We start from the raw sequence: 27,138 nt of genomic DNA on the forward strand, positions 1-27,138 counted from the left end.
GGTTCATTATTTATTTTCTATAGTTATTGAATTATTTGCCTTCTTCTTCTGACTCCAATCTGCTTTCTTCTTCTCCAACTTTCAAATGGGGGTCACGGATCCCATTTTAAAAATAAATGCCCAATAAGGCTACAAATGTATTGTTATTGCTACTTTTATTACTAATATTTGTAGTCAGGCCTCTCCTAATTATATTCCAGTCTATTATTCAAATCAATGCTTGGTCGCTTGGGTAATTTGGCCCCTAGCAACTAGATTGCTGAAATTGCAAACTGGAGAGCTGCAGAATAAAAATCTAAATAACTCAAAAACCACAAACAATAAAAAAATGAAAATTGCAAACTGTCTCATGATATATCACTCTCTACATCATACTAAAAGTTAACTCGAAGCTGAACAACCCTTTAAGAACAGCAGATCAATTGTTGAAGACTATTGCACACTATTTTTGAGATCACTGCTACTGATGAATCGCTAGGATTCTTTTCAGTTCACTTTGATGGCAGTTACTGTCTATCGATCTGTAATTGAACATTTTCAGGCAGCAGCCACAGACCAAGGGCTAACCCTTAACTTTCAACAGATCAAGGCCTTTTAACCTTTACATTAAAGCCAAAGTAGGGACCCCAGTTGGGTGATGCTCACATAGAGCCTCAAAACGATACTGTGGACTCCTGTTTGCTACAAGGAGTTCTGCTGGTAGCATGCTTATTATCATTAACCTTTATTCATATCTGAAACTCAAGGTTCGTAGAGGAAACCCATGCAAGTACATGCACATAGTGCCTTGACTGCAAAGGAACCTAGGTCCACACCTAAGCTAATCACTGAGCCCATCATTTGTCTCCCAGGTCAAAGATTGGATCATAAAGGGGTCCCCACAGGGGAGGACCATATCAAGACAATGTGGTCCTAATCTGACAAGGTTATCTGACAATCCCCACAGTGATGATTATTCTTGATGTACCCAAGAGAGGGCACTATAGAGACATTCTCTTATGGGATCTGAAGTTTATGAGCAACTGGAGGGCAAGTTTAATGCTGGGGTAGATAGACACAAGGTGGGTCTCAGATGTTGCTCTTGTCTCTGTGCATTTGTTAATAAGGCATGTTGGGTGGCCAAGTAAACAGATTGCATTGGATGTACCTCACAAAACCTGTCTTTTATCTTCAGTCCTTTATATTATCTGCCTGCAAAACTCAGCTGAAGAAATTTCTTTCTTTGGGCTGGACACTGTAGCCCAGTGGTTCCCTAACTGTGGGGCCAGACATACTTAGGGGACCCAAAGCAGTAGAAGCAGGCTTGAAGGTCAATTAGGGATGTTTATTTACGGTCTTGTTAATCCATAAAACTATACAAGGGAGACAAATTCTACCATATTTTAGATATCTGCACCCTTGTTATGTGCAAAGAGGGGACCACCAAGGGAAGCATTGAATTACTTAATTCTTTATCTTTTCAATCACTCAGCAACTGTGTTAATAAAACAGTTTTATGAACATGGTGCACCAAATCCAAAATTTGCCTGCATCCGTTTTTTGAGGATTTGGATGCAGCTGAATCTTTAGTATGTATCCAAAAAGTCATGTAACTTTAAGACTTAGGGCCAGTCAAACATTTATGCTTAACAGTTGGCGGGTCATTCTGTGCCTATGGCCCTCCCCACCAATCTGCCAATCTATGCACAGTTTTAAATTGTATTAATTGTCCAAGAAGTTAGTGATTGCAAATGGAATTGTCTCTGCCTGATCTGCTTTTGATATCTACCATGTAGGTTTGGGTTAAAGCATTTTTTGGAAATTTGTTGCCCACAGTCAAGTATTGTGGGTGACAAATCTCCCCATCAGCCATTACTTGTCTAACACTTCCATGTTAAATTGACCCCATACCATAAGCTGCAGTAGAAGCCCTCAACAAAATCCCATAACACCGCAGGGAATGCTGTGGGACTATCTGAGCTCTTGCAGCGGAAAAGTGACATATTTTAAAAAGGCTCTTTTTCAGAGAGCTCTTGGTAGACCTTGGATTTCAGGAATCATGACACACCAACCAAACAATTTTAGGTTCACACGCAAATACTCACAATAACAGAAAGGAAGTTCTCAGGGTTCTGAGCCAAATATTCGTAACTATGAAGGGAAAAAAAAGGCTGTATTTTAGGAATACGGCTACTTAATTTAAAAATGGGCTCATTCCTCAAAACCATCTGGGCTTTGCCACAACCTCCCCAATCACAAACTGTCACGTTGCCACTGCTCCAAGCCATCCCTCAAATTTTACCCTAACTGGCTTTCAGGCTACACACCCATTGGCAGTGTTCTAAACCACCCAAAGAGGGATCAGCCCAGCATTATAGAACTACTGCCCAAAATCCTCTACTTTTTTTAAAGGAGAATGTTCACCTTTAAATTGACTTCTAGTATGATGTAGAAAGTGATCTTGTGCGACAATTTGCAATTGCTTTTAATTTTTTATTATTTATGGTTTTTTTTTTAGTTATTTAGCTTTTTATTCAGCAGTAGCAATAACAATACATTTGTAAGGAGCATTTGTTTTTTAGATGGGGTCAGTGAAAGCTGGAAAGAGTCAGAAGAAGAAGGCGATGTATCCAAAAACTATAATAATAAAATTGATGGCCAATTGTAAAGTTGCTTGGAATTTGCCATACTATAACATAGTAAAAGAAGGTGGAGTTGCATCGTATCACATTAGATTGCTGTCCTCGTAAAAAGACTGGCCTGACCTTAAACTTCACTTTGTATATTTTGAAGTCCAGTGGGTATGGATATTTATTTAGATTATGAAAAATCTTCTTTAGCCTGTATCCCATGTAGAGACTGAAAAGAAGGGACTGGTTTGGCTCATAATGCTTTTTTTTTTTTTTTGTCTAGAAAAAAAAACATGTGAGAGAGGTTTTACATCTGCCATGATAGAACAATATATATTATTTTGACATTTAAACATTTCACTGTATAGCTGTAGTTATATTTAGCTGAACACTGAATTTATGCACAGTATGAAAGTTAGTTCCACACCTAATCTTTCCTTACACGAGAGCTTCCTCTGGAACCCCCATTTCAACATTCAGTTGTCACAGGGTAGGAAGCGGTAGACACGGGGAAGATAACAGCCATGCCTTACATTAGAAAGAGCCTACTAAGCTGAAAATACCCTTTTTATGCTTCACCGGGGACATCAGCAAGTTAGCAATAGCTACAAGTATGGGACCTGTTATCCAGAATACTTTTGCTTTTCTGGATAGGGAATCTTTCAGTAATTTAGATCTCCATGCATTGTCTACTGAAAATAATTTAAGCATTAAAGGAGAAGGAAAGGTTAAAACTAAGTAAGCCTTATCAGAAAGGTCCATCTAAATATACCAGTAAACCCCCAAAGTAATGTTGCTCTGAGTCCCCTGTCAAAAGAAACACAGTATTTCTTTCCTTCTATTGTGTACACATGGGCTACTGTATCAGACTTCCTGCCTTCATCTTAAACCTCATTGCCCTGGGCAAGAGCATGCTCAGTTTGCTCCTCTCCCCCCACCCCTCCCTTCTCTACTGTAATCTGAGCCACCACATTAATACTGCAGCTCCTATTCTAAACAAACAGAGAGTTTCTAGAGCTTTTTACTCAGGTATGGTAAAAGATTCTACAGAATAAATATAGCATTCTAGCTTGCACTATTGCAGCTAATCTATTGGCAATAAAATGCCTCTGTAGCTTTCCTTCTCCTTTAATTAAACCCAATAGGATAGTTTTGCCTCCAGTGAGGATTATGTAGTTGGGATCAAGTACAAGGTACTGGTGTGGGATCCTTTATCCAGAAACCTGTTATTCAGAAAACTCTGAATTATGGAAAGGCCTTCTCCCATAAACTCAATTTAAAAGTTTTTTTAAAAATGATTGCCCTTTTCTCTGTAATAATAAAGCAGTACCTTATAATTGATCCCAACTAAGATATAAATAATCCTTATTGGAAGCAAAACCAGCCTATTGGGTTTATTTAATGTTTACATGATTTTCTAGTAGACTTAAGGTATGAAGATCCAAATTACCAAAAGATCTATTCTTTGGAAAACCCCGGGTCCTGAGCATTCTGGATAATGGGTCCCATACCTTGTACTTGATCCCAACTAAGATATAATTAATCCTTATTGGAAGCAAAACCAACCTATTGGGTTTATTTCATGTTTACATGATCTTCTAGTAGACTTAAGGTATGAAGATCCAAATTACAGAAATATGTATTATCTGGAAAACCCCCAGGTCTCGAGCATTCTGGATAATAGGTCCTATACCTGTACTGTTAAAGAGAAAAGGGAAATATTTTTGTTAACATTTTTAATTATTTCATTAAAAAGGAGTCTTTGGGAGATGACCTTCCTGTAATTAGGAGCTTTCTGGATAACAGGTTTCCAGATAGATTCCATTGGATAGGAAAGGAATGGTGTAGAGCAGGAACACCCATACTTTACTAAAGTGGGGTCTGCTTTTAGTGATGTTGTCCCATTATGATCTACATCCATAAAAGCATTGTTAGCATTCTGCTCCATGGAAACTATAACATAAACATTATATTGATTTATGAGAGAATTTATATTGCTTATATTTAACAAACAACTATTTCTTAAGTAACCATAACATAATAAATATCTGAATTAAAATAATTAAATAGGAGGGTGTTATAGACAAGCTGTTAGTTGACAGTGTCTTGAGATCTACTGATCACCAGCTATAGGGTGCATCCCTGGTGTAGAGAATGTTATACTAAAGGCATATGAGCATGTAGTGTAACCTGTTGCTCTGTTTTGGAAGGTCATTCTGCAATCCTATTGGATCGAAAATAGACCGACAAAATGATGCCAGTGCCCCGTCTTAGCAGGAGGCTGGCAGTTTCCTCTCAAATCTAAAATGAATCAAATGTTACTTTTATGACAGTTTTCCCCTTTAATGTGGCAGTTATTTTTCTCATTATAAGCTGAGAATTTAATTATGATATGCATTGACTGTCAGTTTTGCATCTCTCACACCTCCCCATGGCACGTCGTTCAGTTCAGCAGAAATGGTCCCCACCTTTGGGCTGCGTCATACCGATGACAGGAAAAGAGTTATCAAGGTCTGTCTTTTTACAGCGGCAGCCAATGTGATGACTGTACAGAGGAAGGTCTGGGGAACACACCTTATCCTCTCTGCAAAGCCCTGCAATTGAAATGCCCGATTAAGAACTGTAGTCATTGAAGGAGCAATGCTCTGCAGCTCTATATTTGTCCCAGGGGTGAAGGTCTCGATAAGCAAAGTCAAATATTTCAACTCCATAAAAAAGGTAAAACACAGCAGAATCCTTATAATAAACAGCAGTGAATAGGTTTTACATAGTAACATAGTAGGTTAGGTTGAAAAAAAGAAACACGTCCATCAAGTTTGACCTTTCAAATGTCCCCAAATATGCATGAAAAACTCATAGATTTGTCCCTACATGGGAAATGCAAGGGGTCCCCAGATCTTGCCCCAGTGAGACTAGTTATTAGTAAAGGCAGTAACCCAGTGCAGAGCTAAAACAAAGAGTATCCAGAGCCCTCTTAGTTAGAAGAGAAGGTGAGAAGCCAAAAAGCCACCACTGTTAATTGTCATACCTTCTCAACAGCATTGAAGAAAAAACATATTATGCTTGTTTAGGGCAGAGAGCTCAATGCAGACGAAAAGGGGGCAGCATGGCCTATGGCAGCAACAGACAGTCTCCAAAACACCTCTGTTTTGCTATTGGAGGTTTCTGCTGCAGAACAATATTATGAGGTCTGCTGAAATTTTGGGTAAATGAACTGCATAGCAAATTACCGATTATAAGTCTAGTCTTCAATGGAATACTTACAATCCCCGGCCTTGGATAGCACTTCTAGCACTCTCAGGGTATCTTTTCTCTATTGTTACCCTTCTAAACTTAAAAAAAAGCACCTTTGTTGGGGCAGGGGGAATATAAAATAGTGGATAATGTACCCCCTACTGTAATTTATAAAGATATTATGTCACAGAGGAGTTATGTGACCATATAATACAGGTCACATAACTCTGAGGTGACTTCTAATATCTTTATAAATTTCAGTAGGGGGTACATTATGCATTATAATCTACATTTTGTGTGAAATTTCAGTAAGGGTGGTCGGCGTCCAATTTGGGTGTGTCGATGTCCAATTTGGGTGTGCCGGCATCCCATTTGGGCGCGCCGTCGTTCAATTTGAACGTGGCAGCGTCAAATTCGGACACGCGGCGTCAAATTCAGCGGCCGGGGACCCTGTTATAAACGGCGCGTTCTGACTTCAGAGCGAGCAGTTTATAAGGATATCATTTACAGTCTGGTCCCATAGGGAAATGACCAGACTGTAGATTATATATCTATATACGTATATTTATATATATATATATATATATATATATATATATATATATATATATATATATATATATATATATATATATATATAGCTGCTGAACAAAAAGCTTAATAATTTAAAAACAAGAAACAAATGAAGACAAACTGCAAATTGGCTCAAAACAAGGCTGGAATTAGGGGTAGGCAGAAGTAGTACCTCGCGGCCCACTGCTGTAAACTCTAATATGCCCATTTAATATATATATATATATATATATATATATATATATATATATATATAGTGGATAATGTACCCCCTACTGTAATTTATAAAGATATTATGTTACCGAGGAGTTATGTGACCATATAAAAGCACGAGGCCGCAGGCCGAGTGCTTTTATACAGGTCACATAACTCCGAGGTGACTATTAATATCTTTATAAATTTTAAGTGGGGGTACATTATCTATTATAATCTACAGTTTCTGGATTCAGTTTTACTTTTTTTGAAGTGTCTCTACAAGTTGATTTTTATCTTTAACTGCAGCTCTTTTAGGTACCTGTATTTTATTTTTGCTTTCTAAATGGCACACGTCTCCTGCAGCTGCCTCCCTGGTCTCGCTCTTTTCCTCACAGGATTCCTCTACATTTTCACTTCCCCTCCCGTCCACTATCTAAAGAATCGCTCCCCCTCTGTGTCACATCATTTTCTTTTACCGGTCATGCAGGGAAGGAGGGGGAGCGAGTGGACGGGAGGCAGAGCGAGACTTTGATAGTGAAAGGGAGGCGGAGCGAGACTTCAGACACTGGACGGGAGGGGGAGTGAAAATGGAGCCGAATCCTGTGAGGAAAGCGACATCAGGGAGGCAGCTGCAGGAGACTTGTGACAGGAGTGAGAGATGCGATGAAGGAAAGAGAAGCCCTTCATCGCATAAAACGGGTAAATCCGTTGTGGGAAGTGAGGAAATGTGGAGCCCGATAGCGGTGGGAAGCAGGGCCGCCATTAGAAATCACGGGGCCCCGTACAACAAAATTTTTGGGGCCCCCTGGGCCCCGCCCATACTGACGACCAAGCTCCGCCCCATATCCCGCCCACATCGCAGTTAAAAGACCACACAGACATCAGCGCTAAAAAAGTAACCCCCCCCCACACAAGTTGTAAAAAGCTATTGATGGTCAGGGCCCCCTTATAAAAAAAATTGGGGCCCCAAAAAAAAAAATTTTAATTTTTTTTTTTTTTTTAAACATTGGTGGCAGGGGCCCCCTTATAAGTTAAAAAAAACTTGGGGCCCCAACAAAAAAATGTAAAAAAAACTAAAAATAAACAAACATTGGTGGCAGGGGCCCCCTTATAAGTTAAAAACAAATTGGGGCCCCAAAAAAAAATTTGAAAAAAAAATTAATTTTTTTTTGAAAAAAAAAAAACATTGGCGGCAGGGGCCCCCTTATAAGTTAAAAACAAATTGTGGCCCCAAAAAAAAAATTTGGAAAAAAAAAAATTTTTTTGAAAAAAAAAAAAAAACTGGTGGCAGGGGCCCCCTTACAAGTTAAAAAAATTTGGGGCCACCAAAAAGAAAATTAATTTTTTTTTTAAAAAAAAAAACCAAAAAAAAACAATGGTGGCAAGGGGCCCCTTACGAGTTAAAAAAAAAAATTGGGGCCCCAAAAACAAAAGTTTTAAAAAAAAGATTGGTGGCAGGGGCCTATAGAATATTAAAATAATACATTGGTGGCCAGGGGATAAAAAAAAAAAACACAAACTGGTGTTCAGTAGAATTGAACTCATGGCTTCAGTACTTCAACTTCGCCTCCTTTCGTGACTTCGGGTCTTTTCACCGCTTCAGGACTTCAATTTCGGCTGTTTTCGTGACTTCGGGTCTTTGCGCTGCTTCAGGACTTCGGCTTCGGCTGTTTTCGTGACTTCGGGTCTTTTCGACGCTTCGTGACTTCGGCTTTTTCCGTGACTTCGGGTCTTTTCGGCGCATCGGCTTCGGCTTTTCGGCACTTCCGCATTCGGCACTGAAGAGGAATGACGTACGGCTCGGGCGCTCGTAAGGGGGGCCCGGATCTTCAAAAAAATGCAGCGCTGCCGGGCCCCCCTTCATGCCCGGGCCCGGTACGCTTGTCCCCCCTGTCCCCCCCTGATGGCGGCCCTGGTGGGAAGCAAGGCAGCAGCTGCGAGTGCTGTCTCTTTAAGCTTATAATCGGCGCGTTCTGACGAAAGAACGCGCCGTTTATAAGGATATAATTTACAGTCTGGTCCCATAGGGAAATGACCAGACTGTAGATTATATATATATATATATATATATATATATATATATATAAAACGCAGTATTCAAGAGAAACGTGTTATTGTCCATTATGCCTTGATTTAAGTAAAGAGACATTTTTTTGCAAATTGATGCCTGATGCCGTGGTTGCTTTCATCTTTTTTGCTCTGTGTGTGTTTCCATAAAGCCTGATGAATGTTGTATCATGTCTGCACTGAAATGATTAGCTGGTGATTACGTGTCACCAAGAGAGTTCAGTAGATGGTAGACATCTTCAATAAATAAACTACTTGCTACTGAATTGGACTCTATTTGGGTCTCCCATTGGAGCAGCGCTGGAACTATGTTATCTGTGTTTTTTTTAGTTATTTAGCTTTTTATTCAGCAGCGCTCCTATTTACAATTTTAGCAATCTGGTTGCTAGGGTCCAAATTACCCTAGCAAACTTGCACTGATTTGAATAAGAGACTGGACTATGACTAGCAAAGGGCCTGAATAGAAAGATGGGTAATAAAAAAAGTAGCAATAACAATAAATTTGTAGCTTTACAGCGCATTTGATTTTTAAAAGGGGTCAGTGATACCCATTTGAAAGCTAGAAAGCGTTAGAGGAAAAAGGCAAATAACTCAAAAACTATAAAAAAATCAAATAATGAAGACCAATTGAAAGGTTACCTAGAATTGGCCATTCTATAACATATTCAATTTAATCAATGTAAAGGTGAACCACCCGTTTAAGCACAGAGTCCCTTTTCAGGTTGGCCCGACACTGCATAGGGGCACATAATGCTACACAACTTTTGCCAGCACAACTTTTCTCCACCTTTAACACTCTCCTTTCCCCTTCTCCACCCCCTCCATGCACATCTGTCTCTGCTCAAGATATTGCTGAGCACTTAAAAAATAAAATTGACACTATCAGAAGGGACATTACACTACTCAACCCCCCTAGACTTCCACCACCCTCCCTCCATACTCCCCAGTCACTGATGAGGAAGTCTCAAAGCTTCTGGACTCTTCTCACCTTACCACCTGCCCGCTTGATCCAATTCCCTCAAAACTTCTCCGCAATACCAATCCTTGTCTAATCAAAGCCTTAATTCGCCTATTTAATCTTTCGCTCTCAACTGGACTGTTTCCTTCTCAACTAAAACATGCTCTTGTCACCCCCATTCTGAAAAAACCCTCTCTTGATCCCTCCAATCTTGACAACCTCCGACCTATCTCTCTGCTACCTTTCATCTCTAAACTACTTGAGCGCCTAGTCTACAACCGACTTACCTCATTCCTCTCTGACAATAACCTGCTGGACCCCCTACAATCTGGTTTTAAGCCACAACACTCCACGGAAACTTCCCTGACTCGACTAACTAATGACCTCTTAACCGCTAAAGCCAACAATCATTTCTCACTACTAATACTGCTTGATCTCTCAGCTGCATTTGACACTGTAGATCACCCTCTCCTCCTCCAGTCCCTCCAGTCGCTTGGCCTTCGTGACACAGCCCTGTCCTGGTTCTCTTCTTACATCACCAATCGTTCCTTCAGTGTCTCCTACAATGGAGTATCATCTTCTCCCCTACCTCTTTCTGTTGGAGTTCCTCAAGGCTCTGTCCTGGGACTATTACTATTCTCCCTCTATACTTCCTCCCTAGGCAAATTAATAAATTCGTATGGTTTTCACTACCACCTCTATGCTGACGATACTCAGATCTATCTCTCATCTCCTGATCTCAACCCAGAACTCCTAACTCGCGTCTCCTCCTGCCTGTCCGCTATCTCTACCTGGATGTCGCAACGCTACCTTAAATTAAACCTCTCTAAAACTGAAATGGTTCTCTTTCCTCCAACTAACACCAGTAGCATCCCCGAAGTATCCATCATAGTTAACAATTCCACTATCACCCCCTCTCCCCAGGCCCGGTGCCTTGGGGTTGTCCTAGATTCTGCCCTGTCATTCACTCCTCATATCCAGTCACTTATTAAATCATGTCACTTCCACCTAAGGAACATATCCAAAATACAATCATTTATCACCCAAGACGCTGCCAAAATTCTTATTCACTCTCTCATCATATTGCGTCTAGACTACTGTAACTCTCTTTTAATTGGCCTCCCCCTCCAGAGACTGTCACCTCTCCAGTCCATAATGAACACTGCTGCGAGGCTCATACACCTCAGCAACCGCTCCTCCTCTGCCTCGCCATTCTGTCAATCCCTGCACTGGCTTCCATTACCTTTCAGAATCAAATTCAAATTAATGACGCTGACTTTCAAAGCACTTCACAACTCTGCTCCACCCTACATCTCTGAACTCATCTCTATATACTCACCCACTCGCTTACTATGCTCCTCTACTGACCTGCTACTCAACTCTTCTCTCATTACCTCCTCACATGCTCGCATTCAAGACTTTGCAAGGGCTGCACCCCTCCTCTGGAACGCTCTTCCACGGTCTGTCCGACTTTCTCCCAACCTTTCTGCTTTCAAAAAATCTCTGAAAACGCACTTCTTTCGAGAAGCCTACCCTCACTCTGCTTAACTACCAAACGCAACACCACATACAATACAACATTTCTCACCCACTCAATTCGATCTTGCCCACTCCCACACCTTGTGTATTACTCCCTTCCCTTTAGACTGTATGCCTATGCATAGGGCCTTCCTCACCTTTTTGTACCTGTATTGATTGTGATGTATGTAACTCCATATATTCTATATATGTAATTCATGTGATGTAGTTGTATAATCTCATTTACTTTACAGTGCTATGCAATATGTTGGCGCTATATAAATACATGTTAATAATAATAATAATAACAGTGCAGGCCCCGCTGAACAACTATGTTACTGTTGCTGAGTGTCTGTGAGTGACCCTGTAGAAATAAACACAAATACACAGTTCCGTTTATAATTATTCTAATCCCTGTCACTCGCATTTCACTTGAATCCCACTTGAACTTCCATTTTCTGAGTTTAGTCTATATTTCCATTCTCCTCCTTATTTTCCTTTCGTACTCTCCTTATAACTTCCGTCTCTCTCCTATAGATTTTATCTCGTAATCAGCCCGCTGCTAATTTCTCTTGGTTTCTTCGCTAGCACTTGTTGGCGATCATCCAGTGATCTTTCTACGTGTCTGTTCCTCCCGAGACCACCAGTTTCTTGCCTGTGCCCTGTAACTTAGTAGGGCAGGCACCCTCGATTAGAACAGGAAATCCTCAGAACATAATATGTTGGGAAAGAGGAAGGTGTTTACTGATGGGAAGAGCCTCTGTGTACGTGTTCTTGTGTTTGGCGGGGCTTGTGCAGCACTTGAAGCCCTACAGCTCTGTCCTTTAAACATTCCCAAAAAGATGGATAAATACCAAGATTCAGGGGTCGCGGGACCCTGTTCTTTAGATTTATATCACCCTTGCTTGACTGCATTCATTCTGTTCCAGAGGGTGGACGAGCGTGACCTGGAGTTTTCTAGGAACCATATTTGAGCCAAGGGAAACTCAAGGAGCCATCTGAGGATCAATATACAGTAGAACCCCCATTTTACGTTTTTCAGGGGACCAGAAAAAAATGGTGTAAAATCCAGGAAACTAGGGAAATGTATTATGCACAATATATAGGTGGGACCAGATAACAACAATATAAAATGAGGGGAAACTTGAAATCAGGGGATGTAAAATTGAGGTTTCACTGTATTCACTACATAAAATTAATTTCATATCAGTCATGTAACACTCAGCAGTGGACTTTTTTGTAGAAAACCATAACCTATAATTATACAAACAGATGCAGAGTAAGAGCTTTCAGGACTTCATTGCTCTTTTTTTACATAAAAATGAAGGACATTTTTGTGCTAAGTGCCATGTTTATTTTCCATAGTCCTTTAGGTTTCTATTATTTGTGCACAAGTGAGTGGTGTTAATGAGACGCTAAGGTGGGCTGTTTATCAAAGGTCAAGTTCTTTTATATCTCGAATTAACTCGTTACTTGAATGGGATCTTATTTAAGAAAGAACACGAATGTGAAAAATCCGATTCTGCAAGTTCCTGCGAACTGGAGTTTAAGGCAGTAAAAAACTCAAATCGCTCTAATCATTTGAGTTTTTGGGCAAAACCCTCCGAAAAAAACTCGAACATCAAGCAGGCTGTTAACATCTTCAAATGGTTCAAGGGACCTCTGCCATTGACTCCTATATGACCTCGAAAGGTATTGGGTGGTGTATTTTTGGATTCGAGCTATTTCCAGGGTCGGGGTATAACAAACCTCAAGGTTTTTTTACCCAAAACTTTTGACCAAAAAATACTTGAAACTTGAAAATTTGAATTTTTGTGGAAAATGTAACTTATGCCTTAATAAATCTGCCAAGTGTGTGTGGGCATAATAGCGACCATGATAGCACCTGATGTTACTAATGCAAAGTGTGTACACTCGGGAAGAATGAGTGGTTTAGGGGTCCTGCACATTTGTGCACTACAAGGCAGTTTTTAGTAGTTATGGGCAAACTATGCAGTGCAGGACCCCAGTTTTCCTCTTAATTTGTTTTACAACTGCCTCATTTATTCTTACTAGGTGTGAAACAATAGGGGACCAATCAAAAAACCCATCAAAACTCCACCAGTAAAGGGCTTATGGCTACACTCATCTGTTTTATGGTGCTGGCTGCCAACTATCTAACTATCTGCCAATGCCTTTGATTCTGTGTTTGCAGTTTCTTCATTATTGATCTGTCAGGTGACCAATAATATATAATGATAAATGGCCTGTTCTCTACTCTGTATGTACAGTGAAGCAGTCTGGGAAAACATGGCTCGAATGTGCGTAAAGACCAAGAGGCTGGATGTAGCCAAGGTTTGCCTAGGAAATATGGGCCATGCTAGGGGTGCCAAGGCTTTGCGGGAGGCAGAACACGAGCCAGAGGTGGAAGCAAGAGTGGCTATGCTGGCAATACAGCTCGGAATGTTGGTGAGTAGCTTTTCTTTCTAGGAAAACAAATGTTTTTCTTCTGTTTCATTTTTAAGGTTGCTGAATGACTTTATATTTGTTGTTACTTTTAGAATATTTACTTGTACAGGATACACAGCAGATGACAGATAGTAGTATACAATGGGATTCTTCAGAGCTTATCTGTTATGTACTGTGTTTGAATGGCTGCCCCCATGGCTATACAGCAGATTGTTTATATAAACTATAGTTGTTTTTTTCTGAAGCAAATACACCAGTTTTACCAGTGCATTATATTGCTGTTTCATATATGTTTAATTTTTGATGTCACTTTTCCTTTAATGGCCAAAACTATGAGAGGGCAGATTATTAATTAGCAAAGTTAAAGGGGTTGTTCACCTTTGAGTTAACTCTAAGTATAATGTAGAGAATGATATTCTGAGACAATTTGCAGTTGGTTTTCATTTTTTATTACTTGTGGTTTTGAGTTATTTAGCTCTTTATTCGGGAGCTCTCCAGTTTGCAATTTCAGCAATCTGTTTGCTAGGGTCCAAATTACACTAGCAACCATGCATTGATTTGAATAAGAGACTGGAACATGAATAAAAAGATGAGTAATAAAAAGTAGCAATAATAATAAATGTATTGCCTTTCAGAGCATTTGTTTTTAGATGGGGAAATAGTCAAAAGAAGAAGGCAAGTAATTCAAAGTCAAAGACATAAAAAAAAAAATAATAAAGGCCGAATGAAAAGTTGCTTAGAATTTGCCATTCTATAACATACTAAAAGTTTACTTAAAGGTGATCCGCCCCTTAAATGGAGTTTTGGACGATTGTCTTTTTCCTTGTGAATTGGTTTTATCTCTATTTTATGCAGGAAGAAGCCGAGCAACTGTACAAAACCTGCCAGCGATATGATCTTCTGAATAAACTTTACCAGGCTTGGAGCCAGTGGCAGAAGGCAATTGAAACTGCAGAGAACCACGACCGAATCCACCTGCGCTCCACCTACTACAACTACGCCAAGCACCTAGAGGCCATTGGGGACCACAATGCATCACTCCTCCTGTAAGCAGCTGCCTATAAGATAATAAACAGAGCTCATGACCTGATTGGTCAACAGATGACTGGCATGTAGACGCAGGTTATTTATACAGCAAGTAAAGTGGCATAAACTAATTTATTTTTAAGCCTTTTTAGACTTTCCATTGTTATTTAACACTTACCTACGTAAATAAACTTGGTATACCTGTAAATATGATTCATAATAATAATATTAAAATGAGTTAGTAGCTCCCTTTGTTTTGTGGACAGGAACACTAAGGTTAATACCTGCTTGATCTAAATGAAGATCCTCCTGTCATTGTAATGTTATGGGTTATGTAATTAAATACACTGTTTGCCCAGGAGCAGTGGCCTTTAACAACCAATCAACATGTAGCCTGTTTAAAGCAGACCTCTTATTGGTTGTTATGGGTACTGCACCTTGGCAAATTTAATGTCTTCCATTACATGTTGGGGTATGTGTTCTTCAAGCACAGGGTTTTCTATAGAGTACTATATAAAGCATTGACAGGCGGAGAGAGGCAATATGTCCATCACTCTTTTTCACGGGATTAGAGCAACAGCCAAAACACCCCCTATGACATTACCCTAAACCTTTAATCAGTGTTGGGCTGGTTCCATCAGAAGCTGACATCTAGGGCCCACTATCACAGCAATTAGATAATGGGAATACCAAATTGTATAGAAGTTATTTAGGTTTATGGCAGAAATAAGAAAGGGTTGATGGGAATTATGCCAAACTGAGGCCCCTTTGGTACTTAGCTAGTCAACTCTGACTCTGCCTTAAATGCAAACATTATATTTAAAAGCCTCTAGTAACACAAATACATAAACAGGAGTGTAAGGAGCGTAAGGAGCGTTTTACAAAGTTACTCCCTTTTCCTATGTTTACCCTATTATGTGAGTGTTTATTTCCCTTCCAAATGATATACAAAACCAATGACAACGTGACTTCCTGAAGACCTGCTATGTGAAAGTCCAAGAAAAGCATATTATAGGGACATTATACTAAGCTCATTGATTTGGACCTGCTATATTATACTGAGCTTGGATTTAGAAAGCTATTTATGACTTATGACTATTTACATTAATATCCAGATAAAACAATCTGTGCAGAATAAACTATTTTAACATTAACTCTGTCTACAAATAGTTAATTATTATTATTGCTATTATTTTTATTATTAATAACCAGCATTTATAAGGCTAGGGCCACATTGGGGCTGAAACCAGCTAGCTGAATTACACTGGCTGATTTCAGCCATACCACAGGCAGTAGTCCCACTCTTCTGAATTCGTAACCACGAAATCAGCTCGGCATGAACAGGCTCGGCAGATTTCGGTGAAGAACCAAAAGTTTCTACAATTTGAACTGAAATCCGCCAAAGTCTGTTCGCACCGAGCCAATTCAATGTGGAAAAGAGAGTTGTCTACTGCCTGCGGTAGGGCTGAAATCAGCCATCTTGTTTCAGCTAGTTGATTTTGGCCCTCATGTGGCTTTAGCCTAAAGCACCATTTATTTAGCAGAGCTGCACAACAGACACTGTCACAACATTGTATAATAGATAGCTATGGGACAAAAGTTCAAGTGCAGTAATATGTTGGCCTTCATATGTCTCTTTGTATTTCATAAGATCCGTACAAAATCTCTTTTCCACAGGTATGAGAAATCTGATACTCACCGTTTTGAGGTTCCCAGAATGCTTCTCGATGACCCTCAAGCTTTGGAAGAGTACATCAATAAAATGAAGGATAAGTAAGGCATCAAACAGTTTGTTTTGGGAAGCAAAGTTTCAAAATAAACTTAGGGGTGGATAAAAAGGCATTTAAATCCCTTCCTGTTCAGTGACACTATTAACAGGTTACTTTTCTATTGTCTGTTTCAGTGGATAAAGCATTGAAAATAATAATAATAATACATTTGATTTCTTTTGTCATGTGACTGGAATGCTCCATACAGCATAATCCAGCAGCTTCATACTCACAGAGCACAGATTTAGCATTTTATATTATTATAAGCATTTTAGAATAAGAATGGGTATTTCAAGATTCACAAGCTCCCGGGGGAGCAGCCTAACAGTTTGGGGACCCCAGTCTTAGCTGCTGTCCTAGAATCCCATGTCCTGTAATCTTGTTTTGGAACATACAGTAGCTGGGCAGGCAAGGATATCTATATACTCAATGCATGGAACACATTTTCTGCATTGTATGGGTATCACAGTCAAAACATGAATGTTCTACACAAGGTTAATTTAATTTAAATAGTTCATAGTCTAGGAACCTGTTTTAATTGTGAGATTGAATGGGAATATTGTTGACTTATTAGGCTGGACATCCATAGTCTACCATCAGATCCAACAGGCAGACCATTATACTTTTAGCCTAGGATTTAATATTTACAGGTCCAGACTAACAATGGCAAGAATGGTTGCCAGAGAGGCTCCTGTAAGTTACCATAAAACCACTGCATTGTAATGGGTCTGTCTTCTTGAATCTCAGTTCATACTTAAATGGGTTGTTCTGTTCACCTTTAAATTAACTTTTAGTATGATGTAGAGAGTGATATTCGGAGACATTATGCAATTGATATTCATTTTTTATTATTTGTGTTTTTTGAGTTATTTAGCTTTTTATTCAGCAGCTCTCCAGTTTGCAATTCAGCAAACTGGTTGCTAGGGTGCCATGCATTGATTTAAATAAGAGACTAGAACATGATTAGGAGAGGGCCTGAATAGAAAGATGAACAATACAAAGTAGCAATAACCGTAAATGTGTGTAGCCTTACAGAGCATTTGTTTTTTATATGGGGTCAGTGACGCCCATTTGAATGCTTAAAAGAGTCAGAAGAAGAAGGCAAATAATTCAAAAACTAGAAAAAAGAAAAAATGAAGACCAATTAAAAAGGTGCTTAGAATTAGGAATTCTATAGCACACTAAAATTAATTTAAAGGGGAAGTAAAATCTAAAATAGAATAAGACTAGAAATGCTGTATTGTGTTTACTAAACAAAAACATGAACTTACTGAACCACAAAATCAAACAAATGATTTATGATTTCAAAGTTGGCCACAGGGGGTCACCATCTTGTAACTTTGTTATACATCTTTGCAAGACCAAGACTGTGCACATGCTCAGTGTGATCTGGGCTGCTTAGGGATCGTGATAATTATCAAAACAGCAAGTCAAATAATATCTTCCAGAAGCCAATACAGCAAGACTCATCACAACATGCAGATTGCACTGGGTTCTGTGTTGTCATGTAATCTAATGTGAATTTTATTTTAGTTTTTGTATTGTTTAATATAATTCTCCAAATAGAATCCCAGTTTATCTGTTTAAATCTGGCTTCATGATCTTTGTCCCTGCAGCTGGAGTTGGAAACAGTAAAGGGGATATAAAGGCAAAAATAAAATCCAATGCAAATCTCTACACAGTCGCCGACTGCTCTACAGGGAAACAAACAAAGCTGCTTGAGTTCTGCATGGCTGCGAAGTAAGGCGGGGGCTCCCCCTGCTGTTCCTAAGAATGTTTGTTTCCCTGCAGAGCAGTTAGGGACCGTCTGACAATTCCTATCCACAGCAGTAAATGAAGGGAGAATTTTACTGCATACAGTCAGGTTTTTTATAAAAAACAGTACACATTTTTTAATCAAATATATTTCATTTTTCATTAAAGAAAGTAAAAATGGGATTTTATTTTTTTTTCCTTTACATGCACTTTAAAGGTGAACAATAAACGCTGCTGCACTGCACTGCTCAACTAAATTTTACTCAGTTGTTGCTGCTGGATTACAAATCCCAGAATAATGTAACATTAATTAAAGGTTGAAGCATGATGTGAGCTGTAGTTGTAGGGTCTGTATTTTTAAAGCAATATTGCGTAATAAAACTTTTCCCCAAATCTCCACAGCCAACGACTGCTTTAAAATGCAAAAAATCCTCCAGTGAGAATCCCAGCTGATCTGTATCAGTCTGGCTCCATGATCTTTTGTTGCTGCAATTGGAGTTGGAAGCTTTAAACACAATTTCCCAGCACTGAACAAGTCTGTCTTTGATCCCCATGTTCAATTCCAGTGTAATATAATGAAGAAACAATTATACATAATTATCTCTATATGTAAGATAACAGCAAGATGCCTGACATGGTGCTGGGAATCAGCATTCTCATTGGTTAATTCTTTTGCATTAATAATGACGTTTTTGATCATATTCACATTAACCTGGGGATCATTATTTAAGGGGATGTAAACCCCCGCACCCTATTTTTCTACAGCAGTTGCTGAAAATCGGAATTATAGGTGCAAGAATATTCACCAATGATGGTTGAATATTCTCATTGGTGAATATTCTTGCACCTATAATTCCGATTTTCAGCAACTGCTGTAGATAAATAGGGTGCGGGGGTTTACATCCCCTTTAATAATGATCCCCAGGTTAATGTTTTTACCAACTGTATCTGATCTAAATTGGCAGAAATTGTGCAGACTTTGATTGAATTTTTGTTGTTTGAGCACATGGACAGATGGACGGTTTATTTAGAATTGGTCATAAGTACAGCTGTGTTTGTTGAAATGACATTTAAAAAGAGGGCAAATATGACTTTGTTTTTTCTTATCTCTCTGTATAACAGGGGACTGTGGAAGTGGTGGGCACAATATTTGGAAAGCCAATCAAACCTAGACTCCGCACTCAAGTACTACGAGATGGCTCAGGACTACCTGTCACTGGTCCGGGTGCATTGCTTCCTGGGGAATATTCAGAGGGTATCCATCTGATACACCTACCTAATATTAATACCCTCACCAAATCTGCAGTCTCTATTTATTTATTCTGTTTCTTTTGTTGTTGTATTTTAGGCAGCAGAAATAGCTAATGAGACGGGTAATGGGGCTGCATCCTACCACCTTGCTCGTCATTATGAGAGTCAGGAAGAGGTGAAACAAGCTGTACACTTCTATACACGTGCCCAGGCATATAACAATGGCATCCGGCTCTGCAAGGTAAGTGGGTAATGCCACATATTTATATCCAATGGTGGGTACATTAACACAGGCAGATTTTAAGACCATTTGAAGTTGGCCTTTATTCGTTATTCTTTGAATGATTTAACTTTTTTTTATGCATCTCTGCAGTTTTCAAGTTAAAACTATCTGGTTGACAAGATCCTGCTCACCTTAGCAACCAGGCAGTGGTGTGAATAGAACAATGAAAAGTAGATGGTCTGAATAGAAAGATAAATAGTTAAAATGTACGGTATATTAACATTTTTTTTTTAGGAAATAAAAAAGACACTAAAAAATTAAGCACAATTGCATATTTTCTCATAATATCAGACAGGGTCGGGCTGGTGGGTGTAGGGCCCACCGGGACTGCCATCCAAGGGGCCCCACTTCACCGCCTGCACCCCCCTACAGCGCCGTTGCCAACCACCCTACCCCCTCTACGGCCTGGGGGAGAGCTGGTGAGGATCGCGTCTGGGACGTCGGGGCCCACCAGGTTTTTTCCCGGTGTCCGCCATCCCAGTCCGACCCTGATATCAGAATAGCAATGCCTTCATCATGCTAAAAGTGAGTGTGAAGGTGAGGGATACTCTTAATGGCATATGAACTAATGGTTAGTATGGGGCTGCATTTGCTAAACAATGATTCATTTCCTCATGCAGAGGCATAACCTTCAAAGCTCCTGATATATAAATTCCCATAAACCCCAGTAGCTTTGTTACACAAAGAAACTAACTGGCACCGTTTATGGATTCAAAGCCAGAAAATGATGTGTGAGCTGAATAGGAAACATCTATAACAGTGTGGTTTCCCCTTCCCCTGTTATACAGAACTCCAGGCACAGAGCAAAAAAAGAAAAAACAAACGGATGTTTCTCTGCTGTTTGTTTCTGTATCTAGACAGTTAATTATTTGTTGATTGGGGAACAGATACACTTAGTATTTTAGGCCCCTTTGTCAAGCTCAACAAAGAAACTTTGTGGCTTAAATGTCATATCATACTTTGATGGTTAATCTCAAAATAGTTACAGAGAGTTTGCCAGCTGCTGCCTATTGGTTGTAACTCATTGTGTAGTTACATTAATGAAAGTAACCGGGAGCTGCCATATTGCCTATGGCTTAATAGGTAGTATGCATAGATATCAGTAGAAATGCTTCTAATGTTTGTCAGTTCCCACTAATAATTATATTCTCTGGTATTACTAATTAGCTGGGAGATATAAATAGGACATGTTTAAAGGAAGGGAAGGTTTAGTAGTGTATCTTTTGGAGGATAAATTGTACCTTGTAAAGAAACTGTGTGTGTGTCTGTGTGCAATACTCAGTATCTCTCTAGCTACTCCCTGGTGCTGGGAGTCATAGTTTAGCAGCAGGTTGCATATCCTAGATGTAAGACTTCTTTTCTCAAATTGGAGACCCCAGCCAGTGTCGGAATGGCCCACAGGGATACCAGGAAAACTCCCGATGGGCCCACGTGTCAGTGGACCCTCCTGCTTCTAAACATTTGGCTTATTTCATGGCCATTCCCTATTTCTATGAGAACAAAGAGGCTAAATAGATGGAATAATAGATTATAGTATGTAAAGAAAAAAAGAATAGGAGAATAAAGGTTGAGTGAGGAGAGGAAGAAAATAATACTTAGAGTGGGCCCCTGGTCTAAAGGTTTTTGGGTGGGCCCCTGGTGTCCCAGTCCGACACTGACCCCAGCCCTAATCCAAAACTGTTGAAGAGACTTTTTGCCTATTGTGTTATTTAAGAAACATCTATAGTTTCTGTTATTTCTGGGACTAAAGAAGGATATGAAGCCAGTTTCACTTTAGTGCTCCCTGTCATATTCTGATCCCGAAGAACCTTAAAGTAGGTGATAAAACGAGTTACCGGTCCACTAAGATATCCCTGATAATGAACAGCCTAATTGTTGCTGCTTATAGGAAGGAGGGATTTCTTTGTTTAAAGGTAGATGGGGTCTCTGAACAAATTTACCTGTTTATAAAGGAAAGGGTGGGGGTGGGTTAGTTAAAATAGCTCAACTTTCAAAGTAGTGCTTTATAATGGCTAATAGGATTTTTTAAAATCAAAACAATAGGGAAATGTCATTTCAACACAAGTCCTATTTTTTTCCATTTTTAGCAGATGTGTTTTTTAGGTGTATACTTTATACTGTATGATGACTGGAGTTAAGACCAACTACTCTAAGATTAATTCTATACTGTGTCATATAGGAGAACAATATGGATGATCAACTTATGAACCTCGCTCTGCTCAGCTCCCCTGAGGACATGATGGAGGCAGCTCGGTATTACGAAGAGAAGGGAGAGCAAATGGATAGGGCAGTCATGCTTTACCACAAGGTAAGGACTTACTTCTCAGCCAAACCAGATGTATATATTAAACAAAACATGCCCAAGGACTGTAACATCATCATTTAATTAGAATTGAATGCCCAATGCCACCTCTTGTGCGCTATAAGCTCCCGGGTCCTTCAGTTCAGATGATCCAATAATTATGTTTTTTTTGTGTATATTTAAAGCAGCTTAAGCTCAGTTTTAACCTTCATGGCTGTGTTTCTTAAAGTGGCCATAGACGTAACAATTATGATCTTTCCTGGAAAAGATCTTTCGTTTCAATACACACGTGTAGAGCTGAATCGTCAAATATACAATAGAATTCTACCTGTATCTGACAATTCAGCACTAACAATGGCCGATGTTCGGATGCCTTCAAATCCGCCCAATAAAAATTTTCCAGATAGTTCGATCAACGAGCCGACCGTTATCCAAGTCTTCTGTCAATATCGGTCGGCTTATCGTTCACCATTTACCTACCAAGTATTGTATGAAAATTAATTTAGTACGATATTATCGGTGCGTCTATGGCTACCTTTAACCTTTGCCCAGTATGCTGAAATCTTTGATTACATCTGGGAAGATGTTTCAGGCTGCCAAGGAGATCTGCACTGGTCGGGAGAGAGGCACAGAGTTAGCACTTACCCAAATCTTAAAAACAATTATCGGGACCTGGGGCACTTGTTCCTTCCTTACTTGAGGAGAAACCTCCCTTTACCTCCTCTCTCTGGACACTCATGACACTTGGGGACCCAAGAAACAGAGCAATATCACTGGGGTATTTTGAGTGTTACATTTTTATTAGTGGAAACTGCAGCAGTGAAATGTCTAGAATTTATGTTGAGTTTTTGTTGTTGAGTTGATTCTAATTGTGGGTCTTGTGACAAAAGAGAAGCGCTATTGCTGAAGATGCAGACATTTGCATATCTGGTGTTCTTCTGTTTTCTGTATATTAAGCTATACAATATCTCTACTCACTATTAGGTCAAAGACACACGTGGAGATTCGGGGAGATTTAGTTGCCCGGCGACAAAACACTTCTTCTTCGGGCGACTAATCACCCCAAACTGCCTTCCCGCTGGCTAGAATCTGAGTCGCCAGCAGGATGGTACTCCGATCACTTTGTTTTATGAAGTCGTCCGAAGTTTCCTCGTGAGGCATCTTCGGAAAACGAAGCGCTCCGAGTGCCCTTCATTCTTGCCGGCCAGTTTGGTGAGATAAGTAGCCCGAAGAAGAGGCGTTTAGCGACTAATCAACTTGAATCTTCTCGTCTGTCTCTGCCCTTATGGGGGGGTTATCAGACATTTACTTGAACTCATCGTCATTATGTCCCTTGGTCTCTTCCCCTGGTGCCATTACTGTTACTGTTTACAAGACTGAGGTGATCATGCTTTGAAATGATGAATGTGATGATAACACTGTTCCATTTTTACATTTATCCCCAGGCAGGACACTTCTCCAAGGCCTTGGAACTGGCATTCACTACAGAGCAATTTGGGGCTTTGCAACTGATTGCTGAGGATCTGGATGAAAAGTCTGACCCAGCTCTACTTGCCCGTTGCTCTGACTTTTTTATCCAGCACAGCCAATTTGAAAAGGCAGTGGAACTCCTGTTGGCAGCCAAGAAGGTACTCGGCTAAATACCAGTAACACTAGAGTGTAAAAATTATTACTTTGCCTTAACATCCAAGTTATAAAGCCCAAGTAATAGATTTGGGTGAGTAATTAATCAACCTGGTTAAAGAATCAAAAACAACTGAATATTTAATAGGTTTTTCTAACTTTTTCTGCTCTAGGCCTTCTATATCCTGCCATTTCTTTTCTATTTATTTGAACCCACAATTCTGACTTGCATGACCTGCATTCAATGACAAGGGCATGGGCCTGTACTCGTATTCTGATGTGACAATTTATGTCAGATAGGCTGGCAACATACATCAACACTTGTTTCTAGGGTTGCCACCTAAAAAAAAAATACCGGCCTTCCTATATATTTCTTTTTTCCCTATTAATAACATTGGGATCGACCATCATTTTTACCGGCCAGGTGGCAACCCTACTTGTTCCCCTTGACTTATCAGACCAACAGTCCAACCCCCATCATCTCTATGGAGTCTACAAGGAAATCACTTGGAAGTTTCACCCCACCTTACTGAATATTACATTTTCTCCTACAGTATTATGATGCGCTGCAGCTCTGTATGGAACGAAACCTTGTCATTACAGAAGATATGGCTGAAAAAATGACAGTGTCCAAAAATTCCAAAGATTTGAGCGAGGAGTCCCGGCGTGAGTTGCTGCAAAGTATTGCAGACTGCTGCATGAGGCAAGGGAATTATCATCTGGCCACCAAAAAATACACTCAAGCTGGAGACAAGTTAAAGGTAAAAAAGGGGAGATTGATACAAAACTGTTGACAGAGAAAACATAGAAGTGTGACCACGTGGCAAAAATATCCCCACCCTAAAGCTGGCTAAAAATGATCACTGTGTTTTTTTTCCAGGCTATGAAGTCTTTGCTAAAGTCTGGCGACACAGAGAAGATCGTTTTCTTTGCTGGGGTTTCACGTCAAAAAGAGATTTATATTATGGCAGCCAATTACCTGCAGTCCCTGGACTGGCGTAAAGATCCTGAGATTATGAAGAACATAATCAGTTTCTACACTAAAGGCCGGGCCCTGGAACTGTTAGCTGGCTTTTATGATGCATGTGCTCAAGTGAGTATTCTTAGGCAGTGCCAACTCAGAAAAAAACAGGATTGATCAAGGGCCATTCCGTGCTTTGCTAGTAATTCAACATATGGCCCTTTATGTGTGGATACTAAAGGGAATGAGCACCTACTGATCTCCATAAGAGTACTAAAACAATGATTCAGAACATTCTTTTCCCCACTCCAGAATTTCCCTTCTGGATGCAACCCAGTATTTTCTAGGTCACTTCATATGCATAAGGAGATAAATTGGGAGTTCTAGAACTTTCTTTCTAATTCTTTTCTTCTTTTCCCTAGGTGGAAATTGATGAATATCAGAGCTACGAGAAGGCGTTAGGAGCACTAACTGAGGCTTACAAGTGCCTGTCCAAAGCCAAAATGCGAAACCCAGAGGAGCAGGAGAGGAAGCTGTCTGACTTGCAAGCCAAGATGACTCTAGTGAAGAGGTTTATCCAGGCTCGCAGGTTTGATACTTCTATTATCTGCATATGTGACTCTAGATGCTGGGTCACCTGACACTGGTTTACTTTACCAGGGGTCCCCAACCCTTTTTACCCGTGAGCCACATTCAAATGCAAAAAGTGTTGGAGAGCAACACAAGCATGAAATAGTCCCCTGGAGTGCCAAATAGTTGCTGTGATTGGCTATTTGGTAGCCCCTATGTGGACCAGTAGCCTATAAGAGGCTCTACTTGACACTATACTTAGTTTTTATGCAATTAAAATGTGCTTTCAAGCCTGGAATTCAAAAATCAGCACCTGCTTTAAGGACACTGAGAGGAACATCCAACGGGTTGGAGAGCAACATGTTACTCATGAGCTACTGGTTGGGGATCACTACTTTAGACTATGCTTTGAGCTTTTTATATTTTGTGATGTTATATTAAATTCAGGTTTGTTTCACTGAGCAACTTCACTATGTGGCCCTTTTATGTGAAAATGTACAGAAATGTTGGTAAGGTCATTGATGATTTTTCACAAACTAATTTAGATTAGTATAGGTGTTAGAGACGACCCTACTAGTAGTGGGGAATACCTGGAAACTGAGGATTGACATAATGAGGAGTAATTTAAGCAAAGAGCAGTCGGGACCCACAAGAGAACTAGTGAACAGGTTGGAAATAACAGAGCAGGTCAAGTAGAGATCTGGAAAAGGACTGGAAGGACAAAGTACAGGATTGGATAGAGATAATACAGTGTGAGCAAAGAACAATACAGAGTCAGAGACCAATATTGGACAGGCAACAAATGAGCAAGGTCAGAAAGAGGCTAGGATCAGGATCCACTAGTCTAACTATAGTTCTGGAACTCAAGTGCTCATGATAGTCCGAGTTAGGAACAAGCCATAGTATTCAGCATATTTACTGCTCAAGCAAAGATGGGGGAAGGGTTTATATAGGGATGAGTTGTGATTCGGTTTTTCTAATTCATACCTCCCAACATTTTGGAAATAAAAAGAGGGACAAAAAAAGTTGCGTGGCGAAAATGTTTTGACCACGCCCATTTTTATGGCCCCCTAATTACCATGTTCATTTTGCAAAATTTCGCAGGTTATAAAAGTTTGAACATATTTCTATGGGTTTTTTCAGTTATAACAGTTTTGCCAATGAAGGCTAATTGCCCTTAAAGCTGTGAGTCTAAATAATATTTCCCAAGGGACCTGTTAATTATATTGTTACAATTACTTATTTGCTTATCTAGATACATTTAAATTGTTACGAATGTATCTTATCTTCTGCTGTGGCTGTTCTGGGCTCTCTGCCAGAAGCCAATTAAGTTAGAAACGTTGTTTCTTTTTCTGGCTGTTCAGTGCAGAGAAAAACGGGACTTTCCAGAAAAAAGGAGGGACTGTCCCTCTAAAAACTGGACAGTTGGAAGGTATGCTAATTAGTTAATAAGACTACTGGGATGTATTAAAATACACAGGGATTGAGGAGATAACCCTACATTTCACCAGAAACCATGTGACTGCTTTCTAGCCCAAGGGCTAAGGAAGGGGAGCCATAAACCAGTAGGTCCATAGATGGAATCCCAGTAGCACCTTACAGTAGGTTGGTTCATGCCATACATTTTAACATTCATTAAACTTCCTGCTTGTTAAATTTGGGTTCACTATAATGTTTGTGTATCTTTGTGAATATTTATATAAAGTTATTGATTGTCATAATATGTGCACTACCCATTGTTTTCCTCATTTGTATCCTGCTACTCCATGAGTGATGTCCTTGAGGAATCTATGTGCAGGTAAATACTGATGTGTCATTGTCCCCGCAGGACATACTCAGTGGACAGTCAAGAAGCAGTAAAGCAGTGTGAGCTGTTGCTAGAAGAGACAGATCTGGACAGCGCTATACGTATTGGTGATTTGTATGGGCTACTGGTTGAGCATTATACTCAGCAGGGAGATTTTCAGAAGGTAAGGAGGCCAATTTGTGCCATTGT

At 39.8% G+C, this 27,138-nt stretch overlaps 1 protein-coding gene across 2 annotated transcripts in view; it reads left to right on the forward strand.

Moving 5' to 3' along the window:
- Positions 1-27,138, forward strand: part of ift140.L (intraflagellar transport 140 L homeolog) — an 86,712-nt gene that overhangs the window by 56,753 nt on the left and 2,821 nt on the right. For both annotated transcript variants that reach the window (XM_018236498.2, XM_018236497.2), the window contains exons 20-30: positions 13,425-13,602; positions 14,458-14,648; positions 16,306-16,401; positions 19,275-19,407; positions 19,501-19,644; positions 21,866-21,994; positions 23,434-23,616; positions 24,166-24,372; positions 24,492-24,704; positions 24,995-25,161; positions 26,971-27,112. In XM_018236498.2, the coding sequence (XP_018091987.1) occupies positions 13,425-13,602; positions 14,458-14,648; positions 16,306-16,401; positions 19,275-19,407; positions 19,501-19,644; positions 21,866-21,994; positions 23,434-23,616; positions 24,166-24,372; positions 24,492-24,704; positions 24,995-25,161; positions 26,971-27,112 (1,783 nt within the window). The remainder of the gene's footprint in view (positions 1-13,424; positions 13,603-14,457; positions 14,649-16,305; positions 16,402-19,274; positions 19,408-19,500; positions 19,645-21,865; positions 21,995-23,433; positions 23,617-24,165; positions 24,373-24,491; positions 24,705-24,994; positions 25,162-26,970; positions 27,113-27,138) is intronic.

This window comes from Xenopus laevis, chromosome 9_10L, assembly GCF_017654675.1.
Source record: "Xenopus laevis strain J_2021 chromosome 9_10L, Xenopus_laevis_v10.1, whole genome shotgun sequence".
Taxonomy (NCBI): domain Eukaryota; kingdom Metazoa; phylum Chordata; class Amphibia; order Anura; family Pipidae; genus Xenopus; species Xenopus laevis.